At 37.2% G+C, this 22553-nt stretch overlaps 1 protein-coding gene and 1 non-coding gene across 2 annotated transcripts; both read left to right on the top strand.

The window, feature by feature from the left end:
* On the top strand, positions 1 to 495 carry LOC127102939 (uncharacterized). The gene has a single exon (XM_051040254.1). It carries the CDS (start codon positions 1 to 3, stop codon positions 493 to 495), a length of 495 nt encoding a protein of 164 aa, XP_050896211.1.
* A 21132-nt stretch (positions 496 to 21627) lies between these two features.
* On the top strand, positions 21628 to 21734 carry LOC127109272 (small nucleolar RNA R71). The gene has a single exon (XR_007796600.1). It is a non-coding gene; the product is annotated as a small nucleolar RNA R71 (small nucleolar RNA).
* Positions 21735 to 22553: the final 819 nt, after the last annotated feature.

The following is a 22553-nucleotide window of genomic DNA, read 5'->3' on the forward strand; positions in this document are numbered from 1 at the left end:
ATGTCGAACGTCACCAAAAGAAGCAACTGGAACGACCCCATTTCGATTGTATATGGGAATGACGCGGTGCTGCCAGTAGAGATTCAGGTCCAGGCGGTCAGAACCCAAAGGCAATATGAAATACCTTCTGAAGATTACTGGAGTATGATGACAGACGGACTGGTCGACGTAGATGAAGAGAGAATGTTAGCCTTGGATTCCCTACAAAGGCAGAAAGAAAAAGTCGCCAGAGCCTACAATAAAAAGGTGAAAGGTAAAATGTTTTCTGTCAACGATCTAGTTTGGAGAGTGATCTTGCCTATGGACAAAAGTGATAGAATTCTGTGTAAATGGTCCCCTAATTGGGAAGGACCATTTAAGGTTTTGCAGGCCTTTTCTAACAATGCCTACGAGGTCGAGGAGTTGGCACCAGATAGGCGAATCCTAAGAGTGAATGGAAAGTACATGAAAAAATATAGGCCTCTCCTTCAAGAGGTCAAAATTTTGACAGACTAAATAAATATCGAAAGAACTATGTTGGAGAAAACTATGTTGGAAACCAGCTACAAAAGGCAGAGAAAATAAATACACAGTGCTGAAAATAAGAAGGATAACATTAAAGTGGCAAGAAGCCATTGTTTAAACATTACAAAGATTCATACAAACAATAGAAACGGTCAAAGTTGGCCGAACTTGGATTGGAAAGATTTAAGCTCAAAATTATAATGCAAGGACGTAGGCTCCAAGGTGTCGGCATGGGCTTTGAGCTTATCAAGCTTCCCTTCGACAGTCATAAGCTCTTCAGCAACCGCTAAGGCATCACCGGTGGTTTGCTCCACAGTGGCCTGGGCAGGTTTTAAAACTTCGTCGATAAAGCATGACTCCTCCTTGGTAATTAATTCCAACTCACTGTCCAGACTGGCAATTTGACGCCGAAGGGCATCAATTTGTTGATGTATCTCAGTGGCCCTTGTTTGTTTGGAGATCAATTCTTTCTTCCGCTCCTCCATAGCCCTCAACATTTCGGTGACTTCCGCGTCGGCGTGCGTCACCAACTCCCAGTTTTTCTGCACATAGGCCTCAGTGGCAGCAATCTGGCGTTCAGTTTCCCTAACGCTATCGACATGCTGCAGAATGGGAACCAGAAGTTGTTCTAAATCGGTCGTTGCACGCTTGGCATAGTCTGAGAGCTGAAGATATTTAAGTTAGGCGAGCGCGCGCAAGATCTCTGGACCGACAGCGGGTTCATGCATGAGCACAAAAGGGAGGTCAGGATTCAAGGCGTGAACGCGGACTTTATCCATTAAAGCTTTGGTCTTCGCCACATCAGAGTCCATTTTTCCAGAGTGAAGCTGCTCAGAGTCGGATGAGGCATCACGTGATTTCACCAGATTATGGAGTCTAGCAATTGCTTCCAAAGCAGAGGGTTCGATCACCAGCCCCGGGAAAGACAAAGGAGAAGCGACCGACAGAGGAGTAGTCTGAGAAGAAGGAGAGGCAGTTGACAAAGGAGTAGTCTGAGAAGATGGTTGTTTGTTGGTATTGGTGTCGACACCCATTGGTCCCCTTGGATCCTGCAAAGGCAAGGAAGTTGAAGAAAGACTAGAGTCAGAACTAGTCGAACTGGAGTCCGTATACGTTGCAGGATTAGTGACTGAGTTAGAGTCACTATCGCTAATCCGGATAGGGAAGTCAATGAACTCACCAGCGGTGTCGACAGACTGTAGTGGGTGAGCTAGAGAAGAAATCGACGACGAAGGAGTGTAGTCGGCAACAGGTTGAGTCGTCTCAGCAAAAGCATCAGCCTGCTGTAAGAAAAAAAAATGTGTGTAAGAGAAATACAACAATCCAAGGGAGCAGACAGGAAAAAAAGTAATTACCTGTGTCGACGCAAGGGAGATGGCATCCTGATTTTCTTTCCCCAAGGCAGCAGCAGGGGAGGTGTCAGTCGACTTTAAAGCTCCCACAGCTGGATCAGGGACCTTGTCGAGGATGGAAGTGTCGACCACAATGGTGTCGACGTCCTCAGCAGGAACCTCTGGAATGGGCATTGTATGGTGTCTTTTCTTCTTGGTTTCGCCACTCCTGGAGGGTGAGTCATGCTTCTTCCTCTTGTGGCCATGGTTGCTTTTGGATTTATGCTGGGAAGTGTGCTGGAGACACGAAGAGAGGTTATAAGCAGATATTCTAGCCAGAATATCAGACAAGTCGACAAGAAATACCTCAGAGCCTGTGGCGGCAGAGCGTTTGTGTTTTTTGGATTTTTTGGAGTGAGAGGAGACAGTGGGATCTGTCGAACGTGGTTGAACCTACACATAAGTAACTAATTTGAGACCACGTAGTATTTCCCTTAAAAAATCACAGGAGTAAATGAGAATGCTTCAGATAGGTGCATACCGAAGAACTGGGTTTCTCAAGGCTTGAGCGATAGGGCGCTCATCATCGTCAGAGGATTCCTCAGGGGCAGCCTGCAAAAGAGAGATGATAAAGGAGATGATGGCTAAGTATAAAAACAAAAAGCCAAAGGAAATAACAACTCAGTCAGAGTCGAACCTGAGCCTCCTGTGTAGAAGGAGTAGGTTTTTTAGCAGGTGCAGGACCTACAGGATCTAGAGGGATCGCTGCAAATAAACAAAAGAAACGCAAGTGAGCGACGAAATCCAGCTGAAAGGAAGTGTTACAATTTCCAGAGAAGTGTTACCAAGTTGTGTGGATTCGAACACACTAACATATTGAGGATCAATATGAAGTGGCCTTGAGTAGTCATGCAAATAATGCTTTGTCGGGACCACTCTGTCAGCCTTTTTCTTATAGGCGTTTTGGACGTATGAAATGGGATAATAAAACCACACCAGAACCAAATGACCAAAGGCCATAGCCAAGGGGATAGATGGCAGAGGAGGGAACTTGAGGTTTCCAAAGTGAAGAGCGTAAAGATACTTGTCTTTCGCGTAATCGGGGATTTTAAATTTTGGAAGCTTGTCGGTTACTTTCTCCTTAAGTTCGATCGCGGCCTCCCAGATGGTCCGACGAAGATTATCTGGTCGATACACAACTTGGAAGTAATTCTGGAAAGCGCAAATTTGTTTGACATGAAGAGCCTTACACCTGGTCGACTTCGCCTGCAAGTAAACAAAAGCTTCAGTTAATTCAGATAGTTTGGCCTCAGGAGCGCCAATATAAATGGTAAAATACGACTGCCACCAATCATGGAATTCTTTGGTACAAAAGTAGGCTGGTCGAAAAGGAAGAGAGGGGAGACGTGGTCGGTTTTTCCAAATGGTTTCAAGTTCCTCTTCGATCTCACTCCACGATTGACCACAGATGATATTGGCGAGTAAGTCTTGAGAGGAGAATAGGGACTTGGGAATGAATTGGCAAAGGCCAAATTGCCTGGCCACCAAGTTAGGCTGATAAGCCACTAAGCCAGGATTGCTGCTAGAGGTTTCAGCCGACAGGAATCGAGGAACCAGGAAATGCCTCCAAATGAGGAAGGTTTCATCTCTGTGTTCCTCCTCAGTCGGAGGAAAAGGCCTGGTGAGCCATGTAGGACCCTCAGTTTGACGGCTGAAAGGGGCCATAGAAGGTAGAAAATCGACACGGGTCAGCATGATGTCGAACAAAAGTCGAAACACTTGGAGGTCGGGGAAGTTTTTGTCGATGGGTGTCAGAGGGATTAACCGTTTCCAAATAAGGTGTCATTCGTCTGGGGGACACACAACCCTCCTCATCCCGTAGGTGGCTATATCTTTAGAAAAAGTGGCATTGAGCCACAGTTGCAAGAACTAGAAAGGGCCATGGACCAACACATTTTTCTTTCTGGAGTTCTCAGGGTCGAAGAGTCTAATTTGGCAGACAACCTCAGATAGAGACTCATAGAGAGAAGATAAAATCAGTTGGCCCAAGGCAATATCATGCTCTTGGTGCAGTTGAGTTGCCAGGAGAGCAAAGTGCTTGGCTACCTGCATAGATCTGGAACAGAAGACAAAGCGGGATAGCCAGAGGGTCAGGAAAGCCACATGTTCCTCATCGGTCATAGGGCTGCAGAGGTGGCATGATGATCAATAAAATTGTTGTACGTTGGCTTGCGAGAGCCATCAACGTCGAACCTCAAGGAAATTGGTGCTACAGCTTCGCAGTCGAAGACTTCGCCAGTCGGTTTTAAGCCAGTGATGGCAGCAATGTCCAAGAGTGTCGGCGTGATCATGCCACACTTGGTATGGAAAGAGTTGGTCGAACTCTCCCAAAATTGAAGGGCAGCTAATAAAATGCCACAAGACTAAGGAGGGCCACAACAGGAAATCTGTAGAAGGGTGTAGATGCTTGTCCTTTTCCAATGGTCAATTTTCTCTAATTCTAACCGATCCATCCAAGCACAAAATTTAGGACAGTTTTTGGGAGGAGCAATCCTGAAGTTCCTGTCGACGTAGCGGAGGGAAAAGGGTTTTTGAGCAGAAATCACGGGTTCAGAGATATGACTGGAAGGGAAAAGGGAAGAATCTGTTCTGGTAATCTCTGGGTGTCGGTTTTCTGGAAGAGGACCTAAAAACGCTAAGGGTTCATCAGCCAAAGAAAGAGGAACCAATACCTGAGAACGCCATATCTTTTCCTTCTCTTCTACAAATGGAGGCTCGGGAACATATTCTCTACCATCAATGGTAATAGGTTGCGTGAGTTTAGCAGCGGAGGGTTTGTTGGAGCTTGCCATGGATAAAATGGAAGATTTTGTTTTAGAGAAGAAGAGTTTTCACAGAGCACAGGAGATGAGTACATGTTGAAGCAAAAGGGCGAAAAAAGGGAAGAAGAGGAAAGAATGAGGGTTTTATAGGGGTTAAACCCTGAGCAGAGAAGAGGGGGCGTTTGATCTTCCATCTTCGACATGTATGCCCACGTTCCCACGTCTGCAGACACGTGGAGGAGAGAAGGCAGGCGTGGTAGCAAACACGTCTCAGTCATAAAGACGTGAAATGATGGGGACGTGATTTTGTGCGTCTCGAGGAAAAAGGAAACGTTTGTCATGATTATATGACGTCACCAGCGTGGGGCAAACAGAGGTCCCACTAAGTAGAAGTGGAAGCAGTAAGAGGCAAGTCTACATTTCAAAGATGCCATCATTTCACCAACTTCGACAGTCGAAAATGACATCTCTGGGGGGCATTTTGTTACCACGAAAAATATCTAAGGAATGCTGAAAGCGTAGTTAGTGATAGAGTCCTATGAATTTAGGGGTTATACCCCATCAAAGGATGAAGAGGTGTTTGAGGCAAGTAAGAGTGGAAAAAACACAAGTCAATGGATGAAGCCGACAAGAGAAGCTTGCTTGGTCGACAGTCCATTCCGTCGACTGAAGTGAAGTTTGGGACTTAAAAGAATTTTCTTTCGTGCCAAATGCGTAAAAGACAGTGTCGCCCTAAATGTCTGGGCGGGAGAAATTTGAAATTAGAAAATGACCACCGGTTACAAGGAGAATCAGCGCGCCAGAATCTGGAGTAGTTTGCAAGACGTGGGTATGACGGTTTGCAGATCGTGTGACATGACATCTGCTAGTTTTTAGGAGGTTTAGCTTATGAGCAGTTCCTTTAGTTTAGTATAAATAGAATATCCCACGAGGGACTAGAGGTGTTCACTTTGTACTAACAAACCACTTGTAAGAAACTTCCCATTCCCAGCGCGAGGAAGCAAGAGTTTTTAAGAGTGCTATGTACGTGAATCACCATATTTATTTCAACGCAACTTCCTTACTTTTCAATTTTTCCCGTTGAACATTTTATCTTAATTTCATTTACTTTTGAGTTATCATTTTACGTTTTCGTTTACGCTGTCGACACTGATTCTATTACGATAATAGAGTTTACCAAAAGCGTATTCGTCGTGTACATCTTTTGAATGCTGTAGCGCTGTCGGTCACGAGTCACCTATAGGCTGTAGCATCGTTTAAACCATTCGTGTGGAAAATACTGGGCTTGTTCGACACTTTGTTGGGAGTCGTTCCTCTCAAAGTCATCTCGTCGAATTGGACAAGCCTCACTTGCACTAGCACAAGTCTTAGGATCAACTGGTCGATCCTGCAAGTAACCCTTACTTTTAAGACCTAGGGAGGACCAGCGGTTGTTTACCAATTTCCACAGTAAACAGAGACAGAGAGGGACCAAGAGATAACCTTATTTGTGTGAAAGGATGCCAATGGCATGTGGGATCTTATGGTTAAAAATTAGGGTATGACAGACTATTATGTTCATTATAAATAAAATAGAACTCAAAGAGTAATATACAAATGAGAACTTGATTTCCATTTTTGACCCTTTTACAAATGATACCATATTTTTTGTTTTCTTTTTTTCTTTATAAATGCATAAAAATATTATTATCTAAACATAAAATATATTTTTAAAATGCAACTTATTTATTATTTTTCTTTGTAAAACCCAAAAAGGTAAACGAAAAAATTTGCTAAAACGAAAGTTAGGACTCAAACCAAGACCGTATGATCATGCTCCTTACATATGCTCTCTTATCCAATATTTAATTTCATTTATTCAAACTAAAGTGGCACTAGAAAACATATGAAGGGTGGGGAAAATTTGGGGTACGATAGCTGCCCCTATTTAATTACCTTCGATCGGAGATGATGATGACGGTTGGTCTTCATCTTATCATGATGGAAGATAATTAAATATATAGGAGAATCCCTAATTTTGACCACAGAGTTAGTAGACTCTAAGGATTAATAAGGTTCAACAACCCTTGACGTTCTGTTGGTATCCAAACCAACTTTTGATGGAAACCTTGTGAAACCCTGAGTAGAACTCTGGTGAAACCCTAGATAGAAACCCGGTAGAACCCTTTTGATTAGTTTTAACCCCTTCGGGTGAAACTTGCCTATGATTTCTATGATCATCTGATCATATCATTGGAGTCGGGTAGGACTTTAGTGATATCACAATCAATCTGGCTGAGACCCCTCTAGTAAAAACTCTGGTGAAATCCCATGATAGAATTCTTGTAGAACCCTTTGATGGAACCCTTTGATGAAACTTCAGAGAGCCCCTAGATGAAACCCTTGATAAAACCCTTTTGATGAAATACCTTGATAGAAATCTGGTGAGACCCCTTGATGGAACTCATTGATGAAACTTCTGATAAAACCCCTTTTGATATAGTCCTTTGATGAAACCCCTGATAAAATCCTTGGTGAAACCCATAGTGAAGCCCTGGTGGAACCCTTTGATAAAACCCTGATGAAACCCCTCTGATAAAAATGTGATGAAATCCCTAATGAAACCCTTAATGGAACCTTTGAGGAAACCCTTTTTGATCAATTTTAACCCTTTGGGTTAAACTTGCTTACAATTCCCATTAGGCATGGCAACATAACCTGTACCCACGGGTACCCACCCGAACCCGCCCTGAAGTTGACGGGGAAAACCCGCTTTGACTGGGTTTGGATTCGGGTTTGGGTTTTCCCCGATTATAAAATATGGGGACGGGTCGGGTAATGGGGACACTAGTACCCATCCCGAACCCGCCCCGTTTATTTCATTGTGTACATTATTATTTATTTTTTGATATTTAGAATATTAAATACGTGGTCAATATTTTGAAATTTTAATTTTAATTTATTATTTAAAATATTTGAAATATATGTATGAAATTTTTTTAGATTGTTTTATTTTATTATTTGTAATGTAACTTTATTTTGGAAAAAATAAATATTTTTATTAAAAAAATTGATTTCACTAAATGAATGGTGGCGGGGCGGGGATACCCGAACCCAACTCGAACTCGTTTGGGACGGGTTTGGGTTTTGATTCTCCATCCCCGTTTGGGTTTGGGGCGGGGAACGGGGACTGTTTGGGGATTCAGGTTTGGGTTTGGGGGAGGTAAAAACCGTCCCCGACCCGCCCCGTTGCCATGCCTAATTCCCATGATCATCCGATCTTTTTCAGGAATCGGGTAGTACTCTACTGATACCCCGATCACTCTGGATGAAACCCCTTGGTAAAATTATTAGAACCCCTTGATGGAATATTTTGATGACATTCCTGATAAACCCTTTTGATAAAATCCCTTGACAAATCCCTTTTGACAAAATCCCTTGATAAAACTCTGGTGGAACCCTTTGATAGAAAATTCTGGTGAAACCCTTTGATAAATCCATGATGAAATCCTTTGATAATAACACTTTGTTGAAACTTCTTGGTAAAACCCTGGAGAACCCTTAGTGGATAATGCTTTGATGAAAATCCATTGATTGAACCCCTTTGATAAAACTCCTTTGATAAAATCCCTTGGTAAAATCCCTTGACAAACCTAGTATATGGAAATTGTCTCGTGTGTTGGATATGTTAATAAGCTGGAGATGTGAGAGGTGAAGACCCTCTCAATAGTTGATAACGATCATTCAGGATGACCGACTACTGGATAAATTCCTTTGACGACTCATAGTGAGTGAGTTTGCTGGGGGAAGTCCTTTATTAAAAAGGCTTTGTGGATATGTTACTTACTAAGGAAGACTAATAAGAATTCCTACTTGGGGAATTGTACAGGTATAGATGGGCAATGGACTTCGATCGTCATCGATATAAGAAACAATAAATCATTATTGGCAAGAAAATTGTTGTAAGACCCGAAATATCCGAAGGAAATAACAGTGGTATAAGAACTGTAAAACAAGATGACAAATGATGTAAGAACCAAAGTGAAAAAAATGGTGTAAGAACCAAAGTAAAGGTATGATGACGGTGTAAGAATCAAAGTGACTGGATGATAACGGTGTAAGAACCAGAGTGACTGAATGACAACGGTGTAAGAACCAAAGTAATTGAATGACAACGATGTATGAACCGAAGTGAATAGTGGTGTAAGAACCAGAAATAGGATATTATCATGGATAATACTAGAGCAATAAATTTTGCTGGGGAGTTCTTTGTGAATAACAAAGTAAAAAGGAGATTGATAGAAGAACTCGATGTCTCTACTGGGGAAGACTGGTGTTACTTAAGATGACTGTCTACTGGGGAAAATGCTTCCAAGAGAGGTTCCCTAAAGAGTGTGAGTGTCTAGGAAAGTCCTAAAAAATCCTTGCAAGGATCTGGTGAAGGAATTATATACCATTAGGGCATACCAGGGACAATAATGCTAAGTATTTTCTGCTTGGAGAATGAGTTCCAAGGATACTTGTTGGGGAATAGTCCTTAAGACTGACTCACTGGAGTGTACAACTAGAAAAGAGCTAGGGAGAAGCTTGGAATGAGATCTATTGAAGACTTAGAAATGGATGGATCCAGACTCTTATGATGAGTCATGAGTCTTAACATGTGTTATGAATCTATGTTATGCTATGTCATGTATGCATGTTTAGAGTTTGTATGACGTAATACTCCACATTCATGGATATGCTATGCATGATGTGATGCATGAATGCGATGTTGTGGATGATTCATCCATGGATGATATAATCATTTAGAGAATATGACTTATTTTCTTTCAGTGAAGAGTTAAGTAGGACCTTCGGAAAGTGATTTTGAAGGATGGGTTATGGAATTGTTAATGAGGATGGGTTTGTTTATAGGGTGCCAAGTACAGTTGGGCTTTTGTGAGGTGTTAAGTAATGTTGGGATTTTGTGAGGTGTCAATTAAAATTGGCCTTTTTGCACGGTGCTAAGTAAGATTGGACTTTTTGTGAGGTGCTAAGTAGGATTGGGCTTTATGAGGAGGCTAAATAGGATTGAGCTTTATGAGGAGGCCAAGTAGAATTGGGCTTTATGAGCAGGCTAAGTAGGCTTGGGAATATGCTAGATTAATGAGTTGATATGAATGATTTATGCTAGAACGTAGCGACATGATTAATGCATGACAATGATTTATGCGTTGACTTGAATGCTTTTGACTGGTGCCCCTATAATTGGGCATGGGCGGATAAGGTTTAGAGAGGTTGCTCATGTAATAAGGTTGTTTGTCATACAATGGTAGGGTATTACGTCAACATGACTTCCTGATACTCGTTTAGAACTTGACGATTGTTGATGTACGATATAGCTTGTATGCTTCTTGAAAGTATTAAGAGGGCATGTCTGTGCAGTATCCTATAGTTGCCCCAACCTATTAGGGTATTTGAAGAGATTCTCCTTAATATAGGTTTTGAAGAAGCTTGTATTTACTATATGCTTGAAATGGCCTACCCTTGTATGAGCCTTGGAGAGATTTGTCCTTGACTAATCGACGATGGAATGAATTGCCCCAAATGAAGCATTTTTTTGGAAGCGATTTCTTCTGATCAAGCCTTGGAGCGGCCTGCGCCAGATTGATGGAGCCTTGGAGGGTATTGCCCTTGTTTGTAGCGTTTCTGAGGATTTCCTAAAAAGGAACTTGGATCCCACTGTGCTCTGATATGACCTTGATATGAACTTCCTCAGAATTTAAATCTTGAAAAGTATGCCCCTGATTATTAGGGTCTGGAGGATTGTCATGAGAAGTAACTTGGATCCCACCATGTTGTGATATGACCCTGATAAGGATTGCCCATAGTATCTGAATTTTGCAAGGTATGCCCATGATTAACTAGTGCTTAACCAATTATTAGAATGATTTTTCCCATGTCACTAGAACCTAGAAGAGTTGCATGAAAAAAGACTTGGGTCCCACAATGCTATGACGTGACCTTCATATGAATTGCCTCAGTATTTGAACTTTTGAAAAGTATGCCCCAGACTAACCGAATTTCGAAGTGGTTGGCTCCATTATGCTCCTGAGGTGACCTACCCCAGTATGAGCTCTTTAAAGGTGCACCCCTTATGATCAGGGTCACATAGGTGATCCAACATCGGTGGGTCAAAGCTTGGGACGCTTTAGCTCTAGTTAGTAGGATCTTCATATGATATACCCATGATTATAAGGATTTCCCCTAACTGGAAGGATCCTTAGGTGACTTTCCCCTAGTTAGTAATGTCTCGAAGTGGTATGCCCCTGATCAGACCATTGTTGATATTTCCTTGGGGCTAATATTAATTTGTGAGAAAAATATTCTTTTTGAAAAGTAATTCTAACATCATGCGCATGCAAGTTTTTGAAATCGAAAATTGTTATGGAAAACGGATATGGTGTATACAGATGATATATAGTCATGATGTTGGCACAAATGAAGATGTGATGAAATAAGATGGTTAGTAACAAACATTCAGAGTTAGTTTAATAATGATTTTGATGAGTATGCCTTCATAGTGAACCTAGCTTCAATTAGGACTTTTAAAGGTTGTAATATGGCCTGGTTCGTGGCTTATGAAACAAAAAGATTATAACGCTCAAATTTTGATTAGGACCCACCCATTCTCCTTAATGATCTTCATTCCTAAATCCAATTAATTCAACAAAATGCGTTTAGTCTGCAAGAGAATTTTGATAGATAATGATGGGGTAAATGTAATGATTCAAGCACTGATGAGATTCTTGAGGTGGCATTCACCTAATTTCACTTACCAGCTTGCTTTTGTTTTCTTTTTCTTTTTAATCCCTATTTTTGCATGAAACCATCCTTTTGAATTTGTAGTCCATTGGGATGCCCTAACTTTTGCCTAAGTTAACTCCTTTTTAGTTTTTGACTTAGCGAGCTTTTTTTTAAAGAATAATGCCCTAACTATTGCCTAAGTCAAAAAATTTATGTTTGTTTGATTTTCTTTTTTTGACTATGCGGCCTCTTTTTGGAACAACTCATGTGTGATTTTTCTTTTGATTTTGAAAGTTGTGACTTTCATGTTAGCTATTGTGAGCTTTTGTATTTTCACTGCTTCCTCGACATTAGATGACGTATGTGAGTAAGAGGATGTGTTTGATCCTCTTATTCATATGATTAGATGGAATAATTCCATTGAGATAAGAATGCACCATTGCCTTAATTGAACAACTACCCTCCTGGTTAAGATTAAGTTTTCTTTTAGATAGAAAGAACACCGACTTCAAGCTCGAGGGGGTTGACTACAAATTATCTCCTTATTTCTCCAGTGTTTAGGGAAATGAAACAATGCCTTACATCATCAACCCGGTCTTACTATTAAAATCATATTCAGCAAATTCAGTTTTTTTATTTACATCATTCTCCTCCTAAGTTTGTTAATGGCAAGGGGATGGAAAAGCTTTGATTTTTTATGGCATAAGAAAGAGTGAAAACGCATGGATCGATTCAAAAAAACGTGCATGCTAGTTTTATTAAAATTACTTTTCAAAGAGTACAAATTTTAAATAAAACAACCCTTAGCAAAAAAGAAATTACAATTGGAAATGGTAAAGTCTATTGATCCCAGGGATGAGCTTCATTGTTGATCCAACCAGCATTAGGAGACACTTCTTGAAGTTTTTGCACTTGTAAAGATAAAGGGGTAACCATTCACCAATGGGACTCATTTGAAAGTCAACTGCAGGTCTTGTGTTTTGTACTTATTACTTGTAGGATCTTGACCAAGGGTAAGATCAAGTGATCGCAGCTTCACTAGGGCGCCTCTGAGTATGTCATGAGACATTAGTATAGGATCTGGTTTCCTTCCATGCTTTCTTTGTTATGATTGATGAATCGCATGAGGCAGCTACTGAAGTAGATACTATTGTAGAATTTATTACGAAGGTCATCATCTAGGGTTGTATTCGAGGCTCTAGGTAGGTCGTGGCTGGCATGGCAAAGGGTTACCTTCTCTCTTCAATGGTACTTGCCATTCTTGAGTCCCTTTATAGTTTCTTGAGACGTCCTTCGAGTTTGTTCGTGAGTATCAGGAAGTCTACTAGCTAGATAGTTAGAGGGAGGCCGAAAGTGGAAAGGATATGCAAATGTATTGTATGCATGGGGTATGTAAAATTTTTTTTTTGTTTTTGATGCAATGCAAGTGTCATATTATGATAGTAATAGATGAAAATAAACCCTTACGGTTTTAAGATAGTGATGTACATAGGGAAACCTTATCTAAGAAGGTTTCCTACAGATAGGGATAATGACAGGTAAGGTAACCCATATATGGGTTTAAGGATAGGTAAAGTAATATGAAAGCATGGCCTAGCTAATGTGGTCTTCTTATGACATGCCAATTATAAGTTTAGACTACCCAACCCCCTCACTTATAGGACATAAAGTTTTGGATAATAGCCCTAGAGTCATGGATTATACCCTTGTTTTACCATGACAAAAAGCAAGCTTTCCTACGACAGTCCTTTGGGATAAGTCTCATCTAGGCGGGACCTTAGTAACGACCCTTGCGGGTTGATAACATAAGGTCACCTTGATTTGAAGGTGTTCTAGAAGAGGTCCCTAGAGTCATGGACCAGATTCAAAGTTCCATCATGAAGAAGTGTCAACCTTCTTATGATAAATCTTTTGAATTGATCTACTCTAGGCGGAATCGTCATCAAATACCCCACGGGATGAGAACCCCAATGGCCAGAACAGGACGACTCCTTACTTAAACTTATTATTTTTTCCTCAAGCTTGGGTTTTGACTTCACACATGACAAATGTCTCAACTAATCATGATATATGAATAATAATGCAATATTGAAATATGAAATAAAGATACAATAAGTAAACACTAAAAAAATAGATATATAAATAACCCCAAACTAAACAAAATGAAACAAGGAAACAAGGAACCCCACAAAACCCTAAAAATAAAGAATGTGATGGACTCTCTTTCAGGAAAGTATAAGATCCATCCCCAGCAGAGTCGACAACTGTTGCGGCTGGAAAAATGACAGAGTCGCCACAATCTTTTATTTGTTCCTAAGGAACAAGGAAATAATGATAAAATCTATAAACTAAGGGTGAGATGCTAGGTTCAGGAGTCGGTTAAGTAAGGGGAAGGTGTTAGGGACCCCTTACCTCCATTGTACTTAATGAGATCCTCCTCTAATTCTAGGGTTAGTGTGTGCTTGATATAAATTAATTATTTAATTACTTGTTATATTTACAGAGAAAATATATTATTAAAACAGCTGAGGGATCAGAGTACCGTAGTTCTTTTAAAAAAAATATTTGTGTATTTGTTGTTTCTATCCCTTAAAAGTTCTCACGTATCAGGGGCGGAGAAGTAATTAATTTTAAAAAATGTCTTAATGCACTAGGATAGAGGACGGATAGTTTGAGGCGAGTTTAAATTTATTTTATCCCTTTTGATTGATTGGAAAAAAATCTAATTATTTTGATTTAAGAAATTAAACCCACAGTGATATTATATATATAATCATTTTAACAAACATATTAAAAATTTAATTATATAAACCCAAAGACCATATTAATTATTATTATTAAATTTTTTTTTGGTATTTTAATGTTTATTATTTTTTTTTGAATATTTGCCTTCTTGTTATTTTTATAATAATTTTTTTTATGGAAATAAGATCACTAAGTCACTCTCCAAACTAATTATATATACGAATTACATGTTAGAATTCTTAAATTACATTACCCCAGGAGTTAGTCTTAACTAAAACTTAAAAAGAAGAGATATCAAATATTTATAAAAATACACTATTAGGCATGGCAACATAACCCATACCCGCGGGTAACCACCCGAACCCGCCCCAAAATTGACGGGGAAAACCCGCTTTGACTGGGTTTGGGTTTGGGTTTGGGTTTTCCCCGATTATAAAGTATGGGGACGAGTCGGATAATGGGGACACTAGTACCCACCCCGAACCCGACCCCGAATCCCCCCGTTTATTTTATTATGTACACTATTATTTACTTTTTATGATTTAGAATATTAAATATGTGGTCAATGTTTTAATATTTTGATTTGTATTAATTATTTAAAATTTTCAAATGTATGTAGGAAATTTTTTTAGATTGTTTTATTTTATTATTTGTAATATAGTTTAATTTTTTCAAAAGTAAATATTTATATTAAAAAATTGATTTCACTAAATGCATGGTGGCGGGACAGGGATACCCGAACCCATTTGGGACGGGTTCGGGCTTTAATTCTCCATCCCCGTTTGGGTTTGGGGCGGGGAACGGGGATTGTTTGTGGATTCGGGTTTGGGTTTGGGGGGTAAAAACCATCCCCGACCCGCCCCGTTGCCATGCCTATACATTATACTGGCTCAATTTCTAAAATCGAATGGACGCATAATCCAAAACAAAGTATATGTCCAAAACCATGTGATAAAGAATAAGTAAAAGCAATTATAAATTTGTAAATTAAAAGCTAAAAAATGTATGATTTGTTACAATTAAAATGGATTGTGGAAAATAAATAGAATTAAAGTTAAATGAGAGAGAACATGGAAAAGGCTAAAGAAATAATTAAAATTGAAAAGTCATATTGAAAATTAAAAGAAAGAAACAAAAAGCAAAAACTAGTAAAAATAGAATAATGGAAACGTGGAGAGAGAAACAAAAAACAATAAAACAAAACGAGCACACATTGTTGATCTAAAAATTCAAACTCTAACATATTTTCCTTTTTGCAAAAGAAACGTACAACATCAGGAAGAGTAAAAAATACATATGGGAAAGGATAAGAGATGGAATACCAGACGGAACGTGATCGGAGATGGATATGTGTTTGTTTTTCGGCGGAGATTTTGATTTCAATGGTGGTTACGCGTTTGGTTATCCGGTGTGGCGAACAGTGACTGTGATAGTGCAGTTGCATCTTCCAGCAAAGTTGTCTTTGCAGACCATGTGGTGGCTTACGGTTTTCCGGTGATGCGGTGAATGTGTTTCTGCAGATCTTTGCTTCTTGACTTTCTTATTTCTCGGCTCCTCCTTTAACTTATTTTATTTTTTTAGGGACTCAATAGTTGTGATGTTGCTGCAGTTTTTTATTCTCTTTACTGGAACTCTTTTTTTTTCAAATTGTGTCCCCCTTCTCATAACTTCTTCTCCTATTTATAGTTGAAAAAATGGACGAGTGCTTAATTGAGATTTGATAAGGAATAATTATTTGTTTTTTTTTCTATTTTTGTTTTGGAAAAGTTTTTAACCTGGGTAATGAAGAGAATGATATGTAGGATGATGAGAGATATTTTTGGAACTCTTTTCTATTCTAAAAACCAATTTTTTTATATAATAATAACATCCTAATTTAATATAATTAAATAAAATCCTAATAATAAAAAAAATATTCTAATCTTAATACAATTAATAAACTTAATTATCATGTTTTCTAAAAACAATAAACTCATTATATTTAATAAATCTAATTTTAATTATAATTTAATAAAATATAAAAGTAAATTCCTACTTATTAAAATTTATAAAAAAATAAAAATTATAATCCTCCAATTAAAACAATTCTAAATTAGACTAAATTAATTTTAATTCTAAACTCTATTTCTATTCTAAAATAAAAACTACTCTAAAAATAAAAATAATTATTCTATTCTAAAATTAAAATCCAATAAACTATCCTAAACATAAATCTAGTAACTACATTAAATAATAAAAATGTTAGAAACTGATTCATATTTGTAATTAAAATTAGGTATAAGACATTAATTAGTAATTAAGTGAATTAAAGATAAAATCAAGAGTAAAAACAAAATTTTAATCTGAATGATTTCTAACTATAAATAAAAAATATATTTTTTTATTTTTTTGGATAATTTTTCTGCTATTTTTGGAAAATTGTTTTTATATTTATTTAAAATATATATTAATAAAAACAAAAACTAATAATAAATATAAAAAAATGATTTTTTCCCCTTTTAAATAAAATAAAAAAATAAGGTTAAAAAAAAAAGTAGAATACGAGATTATTTATATTAATAGAGATTTGGTTTTGGGTAGGAATTTAATGATTTGGAATATATAATTTTGGAAGATTTTGGTAATCATATTTGTGCAATTTTAAAATTTTGGAGTTTAAAGATGAGTTAAGAGTTAGGAAGATTTTGCTATTTTTAGATTAATAACAATTAAAATTATTTATTATTAGATTAATACTATAATAATAAATGATTCTTTTTCTGTTCTTAGATTTTTTTATTTTAAATAAATTTAACAGATTTTTTTAATAGGACTAGTAAAAAATTTAATAATAATTAAAATATAATTTTTTTAAATGATTTTTGGAAATTTGTATAGATAAAAAGTGAAAAAATTAAAAACATTTATTTTTAAAAATGCATTTTATATGAAAAATGAAAATTAATAAAGAAATAAAAGAAAAACATAATTTTTTATTTTTTGTGTGGTTTTGTAAATAAAAATAGAAATAAAGTTAGAAATCAATAAAAGGGAAAATGTACTAAAAATGAGATAGTGAGGACTTGAGAACTCAGGCCATCTCACACTTGTGTCTCCTTATACTTACTCTACTATCAAATAGGCTATTATGTTCAATCAAAATAAAATAGAACCCAAAGAGTAATATGGAAATGAGAACTTGATTTCCATTTTTGACCATTTTACAAATGATACCATATTTTTTATTTTCTCTTTTTTCTTTATAAATGCATAAAATATTATTTATCTAAATTTAAAATAGTTTTTTAAAATTCAACATATTTATTATTTTTCTTTGTAAAACCCAATAACGTAAAAGTGAAAATGTGCTCAAACGAAAGTTGGGACTCGAACCAAGACCATATGATCGTGCTCCTTACACGTGCTCTCTTATCCAATATGCCATTTCATTTATTCAAACTAAAGTGACACTAGAAAATATATGAAGGATGGACAAAATTTAGGGTAAGACACATCCATTTCGGCTAGTTTGTGTTCAGGGACTTGTGTAAATCATCTTTCTTTTAGAAGTCTAAACCTGTTTAGATAATCTTCAATCGATTCATGGACCTTTCGCCTAACACTAACCAACTCTTTTAGACTTATTTTCGACTGACCCATGTAAAACTGTTCATGGAACAACCTCTCCAACTGACTCCATGTTTGAACAAAGTGTGGAGGAAGTGTGGTGAACCATGTGAAGGTGTTCTTTGTAAGAGAATTTGTAAAATACTTCATTTTAAAATTCATAATGTCACCATCTTTAGTCTGATACCTGTCGACATGTTCGATTGTCGACTCACTAGTATCTCGAGTGAACTTAGTGAATTTGGGGACTTTCCAACCCCTAGGTAACTCCATTGTTGAATATACTCAGACAAAGGAGAAATGAAGTTATACTTGTGGATTCCCACATTAAGGCTGTTTTGGGCAAAGATATGTTCGACCACATTGGCTATGTTAAAGAAAAGGAAAAACGACTACTTGTACGCAATCTCCAGATATCTCAGCTAGTAAGGTTTGAGCCAAAATTTTCCATTGTTCACTTTTCCTTCTTATGAGAGTATCCACGCATTAGTCATTTTCTAGAATTGCACTTTTTCTGATTTTGAGTCTATTGGTTTGATAAATACACACTGAAGAAATTATTGGTAAAAACTCTGAGCCTTTTTAAGCCACCCTGTTTTAATATGATAATATATGTTGTTTAACCCCTTTGAGCCTAAAAACTTTCTTTCAGTGACTTAGCCATATTATGTAGCCATTGACTTGAAATTTAAATTATTTCCACCCTATTTAGAGTTAGGTATAAATAACTACTTTACTAGTTGATGCAAAAGAATAAGTTTTGGTTTGCTGTTAGAATTTAGCAACGAATAAGTTTGGGGTTGGGGTATTAGAGAAATTGGTCAAAAATAAAGAAAAATGAGAAGTTAAAATAGCTTCTTACAAAAATTGTGAAAAATAGGATCAACAATATGCAATTCTCTAGTACCAAGTGCATAAAAGAGTGACATGGAAGGAAGTTAATAACATCATAACAACTAGTTACATAACTCCAAAGGGTTAAGCCTATTATCATAAATTATCCTGCCGTGACATAAGTCCCGTTATAACTTGTAAAAGACATCAAACATGTGTATTTAAATATGACTTTGATTGATTCGATTTGAATGTTTTCAAATTCATGGTAAAATGCTTTTATATGTTTATTGAGTGATTAACCTGTCAATTTAAGTGAATTATGGTGAGATGAGAGACAGGTTGAGTATTTGTATGTCAGGTGAACTTTTCTTAGTTGATTGGATTGAAGCAGGGAACTGAAGTGTTGATCAAAAAAATTACAGGTGACAAGAATTGGTAAGTGTAAGCATTTTGATTCTGATGACATGTTCAGTATGCATGAAGGTTACTTAAGGACAAGCAACAATTCAAGTTTGAGAATGTGATGATAGTCATCATTACATGATGTTTAAGAAGAAATTCGGGTAAATTCGAAAGAAGAGTGATAAAAACAACCATGTTAAAGTATGAAGAATTGAGCAAAAATTCAATATAAGGAATATACATATGCTTAGTGAAAACTGTGAAGAAAAAGGAGAGAAAATGTGTGTTTCACTACTGGAATTCTCACACGCGATGCATCCCATCGCGACGCGATGAGGCTTTCATTGGTGCGTGATGATGGCTATCACATACATGGTGCTGCTTTTGAGCTGACACACCTTTTTATATTAAGAGCAATTTTTGGCCACTTTTTTAGGGTTCCAAATTCCAAGACTGAGATTGACGACAAAGGGCGACTTTTGGTGCTTTTGAAGGCCATTGGAGAGCATTTTCTCTAGTGATTTTTCATGCACTCTAAATATAAACTCATGGCATAATTATTTTACACTATGAGTATATTTCCCCTAGGTTAGGTCTTTTTGTATGATGAACCTATTTTTATTCTATTAGGACATATGAGTGGGTGATGTTAATCTTATTGCTTTAACGTATTGTTATTATTCAATTATCGCTTGTGTTCATTGTCTATCGTATGTTACGACATGCAATTTGATCTAGGTAAGTAGTGACATATTGATTGTAGGATTGCTTATCAGAAATAGGATAATTATTTGATTCTCTAATTAACTAGGGATAGTCTAATTAGGAATTGTAACTTATAGATTAATGAACTCTAGTTCCTATTCTAACATTTCAATTGGCCTAAGGTATCTAAGAATTAACACCTAGACTAGTGAGCTACACCGAAAGGGATTGAGTGCAGTGGTAGGGTTAATTTGTCGTGTAATTCTTATGTCTTTGCATGTTTGTTAATGCATATTTTATCAATAGAATAAAAGTATTGAATTCTAACAAAAAGACCTCAACGCCTTTAAACCCTAAACCCTAAAGGAGGGGTCTATTTGAACATCCCTAACCATTTCCCGTGTATTTTAACCTTGTCTCCCTTTCCTTTGTGAGGAGGTTCATACTTGAAGTCTGGTGGTATAGGCTTTTTTTTCACCTTTTGGATCATCTCGTGTGCTAGAGTTAAGCTTTTTTCTTTAAGGTTTTTGTCTTTAGTAGTAGGACTTTCACCCAATACCTTATCATAGGCCTCAACTTCTTTATCTTTTCTAACTAAGCTAACATCACTCACTAGGTATACTTTTGCTATGTCAGGTAGGATTGGTTCAAAGGGGGGATCATCAATATGTTTTTTTAACTATGTTGAACCTGTAGCAAAAGACCTTAAAAGTAGGGATTTTTATAAGTTTGAACAATAGCAAATCAATATTTTAATTCCCTGCTTCAAAATTAAATTTCCCACGCTTAAAGTTTATAAGTGCCCCAACTGTGGCAAGGAAGGGTCTTCCTAATAGGATTGGGATTTCATAGTCGTCATGTATAACCCTTACGAAAAAGTCTATAGAAGTGATAAGTTGCCATATCCTTATTTGCACATCTTCCGCAATTCTTATTAGCCACTTGATCGATCTGTCTACCATCTATAGAGATATTCCAGTGGACTTCCTACCACGAAGGCCCAGTGTTTTATAGACAGACAAAGGCTTCATGCTCACACTCACCCCTAAATTAATTCAGGGTTTCTTGAAACTCAATTTTCCTATAACACAATGAACTGAAAATCTCTCTGGATATTTTAATTTCGGAGGCAACTTATTTTGGATTATGGCATGGCACTCTTCTCTCAGCACTACAATTTTGGTACCTTCCAATTTTCGCTTGTTTGATAGGAATTTCTTAAGGAATTTAGCATAAGACGCGAGTTGCCTTAATACATCATTAGTATGAATATTTTTCTTCTTGAAGTCCCTATTTTCCGGGTTTGGGTCATGATAAAATTTTTTCATCATTATCTCAAGGTTTGACTTTTTGGGAGCAGCGGGGCACCTATCTGTCCTTGAAATCCGACTGGTGCAGCAAATGGTGTAAAATCGATAACAAACAGAGTGTTAATGTTTCTGTACAAGAAGTTGGGGTGGTTTCTCAAACCAGAGTTTTAGGTATTGGAATATGGGTTTCCTTGTTAGGCATAATTCATCTTATTAGAGGTGGTTTCGGTTACAAACATCAATTGGCATGCAACACAAATATGACCAGGTACTCCATAAATTTTAATTTTTTTAAATTATGGCGCTGCAATAGTGGCATGTGTGATGCTTAAGTTATCGATCTTTTGGTACAAATATTCCACCTTTGCATTCATGTGATCAAGGGTGCTAACTTCAAACAGTCTGCCTTTTTTAGGGGATTTTTCTACGAGAGCTCGTTCTCTTCCTCACAGATAAAGGTTTTGGGACATGCCCTTGAAAAGATCATCAACCTCATCAAAGGGCTTATTCATAAGGGCTCCTCCCACAACAACATCCAAAGTAATTCTCGTGTTGTAGAGAAAACCATTGTAAAAAGTATGGATGATAAGCCATTTTTTGAGTCCATGATATGGACATATTCATATCATCTCGTTGAATCCCTCATATGCTTCGAAGAGCAATTCCCTATCCTTCTTCCTAAAGTAGGAGATTTGGTTCCTAAGTTGCATAGTTTTACTCAGGGGGAAGTATCTGGATAGGAACATATTTTTGAATTCATTCCATGTTATTATAGAACTGGATGGAAGGGACTGCAACCAAGCTCTGGATATATCCCTAAAGGAAAACAGAAAAAACTTAGATAAATTGCATCAGTATCTACTCCATTGCATTTCAGAGTGTCACAGTATTCGACAAAGATCGAAAGGTGCAAATTTGGGCCGTCCTTTGGAAAACCGGAGAATTGGGTCTACTACACCATATGAAAATGAGAGGGTTTCAACTCAAAAAAAATCATTGTTATGGTTGGGAGAACTATACATGAATGCGGTTCCTTAGTCGAGGGATCTACGAATTCTTTTAGCGGTCAATTATCATTATCAACCATTTCTTGTTGGGTTCAAGTTAATTGATGTCTCTCATGGAGATATAGCTTTATTTCTTTAATCGGTACAATGAGGTTCCTTAAACTCCGTGCTCTTTGCATACAATCGAAAATGATAAAATTTTAAGAAAAAATAAAAACAGAAAATTCGCCTTAGTCTATTCTCCGAAATAACATACTATGATATTGAAATGAATTGTTCCCCAACAACGACATTAAAAAATTGATAGGTTGCAAATAGACAACTATATCAAGTACTACAGAAAGCTATTGTATCCATAGAGACCAATAGTACAAGTACCATTATCTGTTATTTCGATGTATATCTAAGTGTATTAGTCAAAAAGTACAGGTGTGTGTGGCATCCCAATAAGGATATAGGATTCTCATAGGCCTTAATTGGTTTTTAACAGTTTAGGGTGGTTAGGAATTGCTTGCGACA

Source organism: Lathyrus oleraceus, chromosome 7 (assembly GCF_024323335.1).
Source record: "Lathyrus oleraceus cultivar Zhongwan6 chromosome 7, CAAS_Psat_ZW6_1.0, whole genome shotgun sequence".
NCBI lineage: Eukaryota > Viridiplantae > Streptophyta > Magnoliopsida > Fabales > Fabaceae > Lathyrus > Lathyrus oleraceus.

Coding starts and splice junctions, on each gene's coding strand:
- LOC127102939 (XM_051040254.1), top strand. CDS start 1: ATGTCGAACGTCACCAAAAGAAGCAACTGGAACGACCCCATTTCGATT.